This window comes from Vigna angularis, chromosome 1 (assembly GCF_016808095.1).
Source record: "Vigna angularis cultivar LongXiaoDou No.4 chromosome 1, ASM1680809v1, whole genome shotgun sequence".
Classification (NCBI taxonomy): Eukaryota; Viridiplantae; Streptophyta; class Magnoliopsida; order Fabales; family Fabaceae; genus Vigna; species Vigna angularis.
Genome location: NC_068970.1, coordinates 16985226 through 16993380, shown reverse-complemented (window position 1 = coordinate 16993380; position 8155 = coordinate 16985226). Strand labels below are relative to the sequence as shown.

Genomic DNA, 8155 nt, shown 5'->3' with positions numbered 1-8155 from the left:
ATATTGATTATATATATATATATATATATATATATATATATATATATATATATATATATATATATATATATATATAATCTTCACAATGGAAATAAAAGAAAAGTTAATTATTGAATAATAAAAATGAAAAAATAAAAAAAAATGTTATGATTAATTATATATTAAACTAACTAATTAGTCTGAATTTTGTAAACTTCCAAAATCCATGTAAACAGAAAGAGAGACTGAGCTTTGAAATGAACCCATAAAACTGGAAAGGAAAATATAAGTTATATTAAATAGAAGTAGAATCCTACACGCTAAAGGCAATACTTTAGTCTTTAAATAAAAAATTTGGTATATAAGTGATTTTTCCTTATTCTTTTTTGTATTAAGAGGTAATAAGTGCGGTGAGATGGTATAAGTCTCAGCTTAATAAATATTACATATGAAAATGAAAATTAGCCTGCATTCTAATAAATTTCTTATAATACTTCAGTTAATTAGGTAAATCGTATTCATACACGTATTCTGAAAGAATAACCGTAAAAAAATTATGAAAAATAGCTACTTAAAGCATTATATAGGAGTTGAATAAAGCTACTATTGTTGTTTCTAGTGAAGCAATCACTGCAAGAACTAGTACCACATATGTTTCTGTGACATAGGCATATAAGTTAAATAAAATACAAAATATCTCATTTTTGAAAGAATAATGGTTGCATTTGTATTGTCTCTATATTATGTTATTCGTGTTGAGAAAATTTGCAAAACCTAGAACATTTTTTCTGAACAAAGGATTATTATTACTTTCTTGCAAAATTTGGCAAACTAACACCATACACATGCTTCTAATATTCTAATAAACAGAAGGAGTAACAGAAAAAAAATACAAAAAAACTAAATAAAATGTAATAAATAGGTTTTATAAATTCGTTCACACGAATATTGAGACAATAAATTTCTAAAAATTAAGTTTTTTTTTCTTCATATTTTATTTAGCTTCTGTCCAATAGAAAAAAAGTACGTGTTTTACTATTTTGTACTAATGTTTCATAAGAAATTATCTGCTCTGTAAAGAAAATGCTAGATGATTGAACACGCACGCATGAGAGAAGTATTATTTCTCACAAAACATTTACTACACAAATTAACATGAAACACACATATTTTTATTTTATTAATTTCTATATAAATGTTTTGTAAATAGTATTTATAATTTACAAAAGAAAAAAAAATAGATTTTATGAATTGATTCAACACAAACAACCTAAATTAGCACGAAACACCTTGTTCAAGCTCCAACGAATATAGTCTTCTAAAGATTATATTAACAAATTTAGTAATGCTTTTCAATTGGTGATCTAAACTTATCCATAAGTTTAATGGCTTCTCTGACATATAATATTATATATTTCATGATAAATGCTGTTTAGGTATTCTTATAAAAAAAAATGTATATGTATGTGTGTAAATTAGAAATTACATAAATAATAAAATCATAAAATAGTAAAAAATTTGAAAATGATGCATTTGGAGTTTTGCATAAGTTTGAGTGAGAACATGTTAATATTACTGTATTAAAAATAAAAATATATATAAGAAAAAAACCTCGAAAATGTATATGAGCAGGTAGACATATATGTACTGCAACATTTCTGAAACGGAAAATGACACTCCACTACAACCTTTCCTCAGTGTCTCCTTCGAACCCTAATCCTTCTTCCATCAATAAATTAATGGTAATTTTTTTTTTTTGAAAAATAATGGTACCAACTTACATTTTCCCTTTCTTTGAAGTTACATATGCGAAGCCTTCTCCTTCCTCCCTTTCCAATCCCCTCCCACCATATAGCTCTTGAGGTGCACCTTTCGCAAAACAACCAAATACTAACAAACTGAATCAACCAAGAACTGGGATCCTTACAAAGAAATTGAACAAAAAAATAAAAGAAAAATATATCCAACCAAAAGATCCATATCAGAGCTTCAGCTATAATATACGAGAATTCTACATGGTGTCTTCAAAACATAAATTACAGTACTTCTCTCTGTCATCTCTCGCCGCTTAGCTGTAAAAGGGAGCAAAGCACATGCACATAACTTCCTTTTCTATGGAGTTTGGACTTTGATCTTTCCTCACCTGCTTCACAAGACATTAAACAAATAAACCCAATCGTTTTCTCATGGCGTTGATGTTGATCTATTTCCCAAACGGAGCTCTAGATCAAGCTCCTCGTGTTGGCCATGATGAGCGGAGGAGGTTGCGGGTTCTTGTTCCCCTTTCCCAGAATAAGAAGAGAGAACGGTCCTCCTCCTTGTGGCAGGCTCCGCCACTGGGAAATCAAAGGAGGCATTTGAGCAAGTTGGGAGGCTCATTGGAGGGTGTGAAAGGGAAGAGGAGACAGAGAAAAGAGAAGAGGGAGAGTCAGCACATGCATTATTGAAACTGGTGGTTTGGCCAAGAGGGGAGAATGGAGCAGTGTTAGGGCTAGGGAAGGGGTACAAGAGGCACACCCCACCATTTGCGAAAGGGTCCGGAGAGTGAGAGAGGTTGAGAAAAGAGGAAGAGTGGTGTGAGCGGGAGAGAGAGGAGATGGGGTGGTGGTGGTGGTGGTGGTGGTGGTGGTTGATGGGTGAGGCTTGGTGGAGGCGAGCACGGTCGCGGCGGTGAACGTTCATGTGGCCACCGAGGGCTTGTGCTGAACGGAACTCCCTTCTACAGAAAGTGCAGGTGTAGGACCTTGGAGGCCAAGTGGTGCCCATGATGTTGCTGGTGTCCTCTGCAAAGGCTCTGACCTCCCAGGAGTCATCTTCTTGGTCCCTTGGATTCCACATCCAAGAGGGTGAGGGAGGAGGAGAGGTGGTGATGGAGTTAGGGTTTGGATGGTAGAATTTTTGGATCTGGTCACCGAGACAAGGCCAATCCCTGTAGCCATGGTACTGAAACTGACATTTAAGATAGATAGATAGATAAGTGATGGGAGAGTTAGTCGATGTGGGAATGAACAAATTGGAGATAGCTAGCTACCAAAAATATATAAATTCTTTAAATATATATGTAGTAGGGGACATGACTAGGGACCAAAATCAATCCCTCAAAACCCCAATCGAATGTATCACCCATTTTTGACACCCAGCATTTGGATCCTCTATACAAACATTACATCATATAATTATCTTAATTAGTAATAACTTTCGTATGTTGCTTCAAACATCTTAGTTTATTAATTAATTACCTTCCTTCCTTTGGCTTCTACGCCTTCAAAATGTCTGAGACGCTCTTCTGCCACTTGTTTAATCATCTCCCCGCCCCGAACAACCACCAATAACATGTAATCTGTTTTATGCAGATAAAAAATGTTATTTCATTGCTTATAAGTAATATTAACATTTTTTATAATAACTTGGTAATTTAGACTATACGAGTTTAACCGTAGAAATAAAAAAAAAAACTTCATGTCTTTTACGACTTTACTTTCTATGTATTTTTAATTAAAATATTTTTACAACACAACATCAACCGGTAAAACAAATAGTATGTTTAATACGTCATTTTGTTTGCATATAAAGTCATCACAGTATTTAAATAGTTATACTATCAGTCTAATTTTCACTAAACAAAAAATGCTAATGACTAATAAATAATATTAAATAGCAAAAAATTTAAGTTTTGTAAGTATAAATGAGATGAAAAAAGTCATCATATTTTATGATGGTTAGATGGTAATTCTCGGCAAACAAGTTTCACAAAAGGACCGTTTCAAGGATCTTAATTAATAATGATTAAGAATTGTTTAAAGTTTTATATTACGCATTTTTATAATATTAAAATTAAAGCAGTATATATTTTTAATATAATGAATTTTTTTTTAATTTAATAATGTTTGCCAATTTTATACTATTGTCTATAATGCATCTCTAAAAATAAAATATTAAAAAATGGTTCACTATCCCCATACAAGGTATGGAGGATCTGCTTGTTGATTGATTTTCAAAGGACACTGGTTAAAGATTTAAAGGTGGAAAATAATTATTGAAAATTGTAAGAGAATATATAAAAAAAATGTATTTTTGTGTTTCTAAAATATATATTGTTTAAAGTTTTGAAGTGTTGTTTTATAACGAGTGATTGGTACTTTTGTTTATTTCCCTTTTCTGACCCTTTCATCTAAATTGAGTGCAGATATATAGGACAAGCAATTAAAGACACCCCTATAAAGAAACACTTCAAACATAACTTTCTTCGCCTGTGAACACACCAAGAAAACGCCCATCTTACATTCTTGTCATTGTTTGTGTCGTCCTCTTCAAGCACCTACTCTTAGCTTCAACCTAAACATGACCCTCTTAATTACATCTGACTAATCCTTTACTTGCATTGCACATCTCAACTTCTTAATTCTAGGTTAAACTATTATTAAATAATAATTAGTTTCATATTCTATTGTCAAAAAACAACTATATAGAAACATCAATTCCTTTGGTTTTGTTAAGTCAGAGAGTAATAACTGTGAGCAACAGCATCTCTCTGAAATGTTATACATCATATCTTATCTACCAAGGAACAATCTATATATTTCTCCTAAATGGTCAAACCTTTTCTTTTCAATATAAAGCTGATACAGTTAGATTTTTTAACATGTCATGAATTTGATCCTCTATCAAGTGTGTAGAAAAAAGGCTTCCTTGAAAGAGGTAACATTTACTTCAGTAATCATTAAATTAAAAAATAAATAAATAGTTTTTAACTCCATTCTATTGAAAAATATCTTGAATGAGAAATATCAGTTAAAGCCAGATTTTGTAACGGTATTAATTGTTGTTTGAACATACGGTGTTTTTTTTTTCCTGTTTTCAGGAGTTCCTTTGAACCATGTGTGTCGTCTGCGTCTGTGTTGTACTATTTCTTAACTTTTGACACGCTGTATTTGTTGAGTCTATGATCTACTACCAGAAGGAAAACATGTCCTAATAATGGGAATTGTTAAAGTTCTGAAACTTGTGTCATGTCCTAATAATAGGAATTGTTAACGTTCTGAAACTGGTCTTAGTATACAACGATTCAATCATGTCAAAATTTCTGAACAATAGTGCATATCATATGTATCAGAAACTCCTTGGTCAAATAGTATTAAATTCGATTCCTTTAATGAAGATATCAATTAATATGAACTTGTAAATAAAAAAAAAAGGATTTTACTTAAGTTCTCAATAGAGAATATGTAATCTTTTAATTAAGATTTCAATTAACTTTTGTTCAAAGAAAAGTTAATTTAAGTCTATAATTAACATTGTAAATAAATAAAAAAAGTCATTTTTGTAGCATTTAAAAAATCAAAGTAACGTGTTTGTGTGTGCGTGTATGATATAAAAGCAATCGATAGTGTTAGTTCTCTTTTATATATATATATTAAAAAATCATCAAAATAGATAAATTTAAAATACTTTATGAAATATAAGTAAAGTTGTGTCTTGAAAGATAATTTTTATTTAAATAGTGTAAAACATGTTTTAACAAATTATTTCTATTTAAAAAAATAAAAACAAAATCATATTATAATATACAAATTTTAATGTTAAAAATAAATTAAGAAATCGAATTGTATTTTAAAACATGACATTTTTTCATGGGAATAGAACACAACTTATTTATATCTATAATTTATTGAAAATCAATATGTTTCCATTACAAAATAGAAACTAATATAATGACATGTGATAGGATAATAATATATAAGGTTGTTATTGTCATGCCATATTATTGTTGTTATTATTATGTAATATAATATTAGTTTGATACATGATAAATTATTATTTTTAAATATAAAAATAATTAATTTTTTTTAAAAAGTAAAAAAATCACACATTAATAAATGATATTTTCTTTAACGGTGGTGTTAGTATGTTACTAACCTAATTGCTTCATTTTTAAAAAAAAAATAACAAAATTTTTGTTATTTTTGTTATTAGTTGTGTATGTACACTTGTCTGCGTTAACTTAGCATAATACTGTAGAAACCTAGCAAAATTTTTGCAATGGTGTGTAGCTATTGAAAGGAAACAAAATTGGAATGAAATATGGTGTCTCTAGTAAAAAGAAATAAATTATATTCCCTAATTTTGGATACGAGAGAATAGTAAAAAATAAATCTAAATTTCACACTAGATAAAAATAATAAAATTGAATAAAACATAATTTATTATCTGCAATTAATTATATTACATGCAATTATATATCTGCAAAATAAACTAGTGTATAAATAATACGCAATGGTCAAGTAATACACACAGCTTAGTTTTTATACCCATTTTAATAATTGCATTGAGCTATAATATTGAATGAGATCCCACATACTTTCAAGCAATAAAAATAAAAATAAAAATAAAAAGGCTATGTTTTTATTTGGGAAGATGATAACCTGACAAGATTTGAGAGCTTCGGTACAACAAAGATAATCTATCAACATCGTTTTAATTTTGCGCAACAGGGGACCACCAAACTGTAGCAAAGAGGGATGGACACAACTCACTAAATACAAAGTACTAAAATTGTAAACGGTTTTTTTAGTCCGAAATAATAATACTTGACACTAAACTATGTAATAAATAAAGGTAACATAAAAACCAAGAAATAGCTGTCACTTTTTATACCTTTATTCTTAAATACAGATCATCCACAGTTTTCCTCACCATTCATCTATCTCTTCATTGGGAGCACAAAGAAGATGGTCTCAAAATTAAATAACGAGCTACATGTCTACAACACTATATTTTTTCTTTAAAATTCACATGTTTTTTTCATTTTATTCTTTGTAAATATTTTAAGGTTATCATATTATTTGATACCATACTATTTTTTCTATAAAAGGTTTTATTCCATACAACATTACAACGAAACCTTGATATCCTAACTAGAAAGACATATCAAACTATGTCAATATATAAGTGATACCAAAATGAAGAATGTATTAAAAAAAATAACATAATTGAAATACATAAAATTGTAAGTGCGAAACCAAATCATAAACATGAAATATAAGTAGTGTTTTTAAAATGGGTCATTTGGCCTGCTTGACCCACCACAGGTTGGTTATTTAGTGAATCAACCCAACCCGATTTATTTATTAGCAAGCCAAAAAAATTTAAACCTAACACGACCCACCACGGGATGTTGGTTAAATGGGTTGAGTCATTGACTTACTTAACTTATTTTACCTCTTCTTTCAGACAGGTTACTTTGATTGATAAAATTAAAACAATAATAATTGGACCAATTGATATAAAAAAGGGTTCTGTATAAGCAAAATAAGAATTTGAGTTGCAATGTTTTTAGTTTCATTGAATAATTAATTAATTTTATTTCACTAAAAAAATATTTAAAAAAAAAATAAGTGGGTTGGTGAGCCAACCTGACTCAGCACAGGTTAAACCCGAGTAAACCGAATTCTTAGTGAATTAATCAAAATTAGCTTGTATTAAAATTTCACATTTTTTTTAATCTAACCCAACCCAAACCTATGATGAACAAATTGATTCACGAATTTTTATCCATTTTGATAATACTAAAAATAAACATACTGAAATAATCTATATTTGGACATCCATACATTTTTACGAAAATCATGTCTAATATAACGAGACCCTAAATTATATGATACCAAATAAAATAACTTTTATAGTCTATCCTTAAATTAACAAATTTATTGGCAGATTTTTTTTTCTCTAAAGATGTGTGAAACCTTAAAGTTAATATATATACTCATATCAACGCAACAATTTTATCTACACATAATGACCACCACACAAAAAAATGTGTTTTTGAAAGCAGCAACTGAGAGTGAAATCACATTTCAACCTTTAGCAACTTCAATCTCAATAACAATAATAACAGCCATCAATTCAACTTACAAAATCACAACCATACTAATGAAGGAAGAAAAAACACCAATGTATTCACTTACAGTGCAACAAAAAATATCACTACGGGTGGTCAAATAGAGAGTCTCTCTAGCTGCATCATCAATGTTGATTTAATATAACCCACGCAATTACCCTTTTCAAATACACGGGTATAATTTCGGAGGAACTTTCTTTGGGTGACCACAAAAATACTTAAAAAAATGTTTAACAAATGCAGAGAGATAATCCTAATCATTATTAGATTCATAGTACA

The 8155-nt window shown here is 29.4% G+C and overlaps 1 protein-coding gene across 1 annotated transcript; it reads right to left on the bottom strand.

The window, feature by feature from the left end:
* Positions 1-1540: 1540 nt before the first annotated feature.
* LOC108338978 (zinc finger protein 11) lies at positions 1541-3314 on the bottom strand. Its single transcript, XM_017576077.2, has 2 exons — positions 3219-3314; positions 1541-3006 (listed from the first exon to the last, which is right to left on the bottom strand). The coding sequence occupies exons 1-2, from the start codon at positions 3312-3314 to the stop codon at positions 2164-2166; spliced, it is 939 nt and encodes a 312-aa protein (XP_017431566.2). The 3' UTR covers positions 1541-2163.
* Between the last annotated feature and the right edge of the window lie 4841 nt (positions 3315-8155).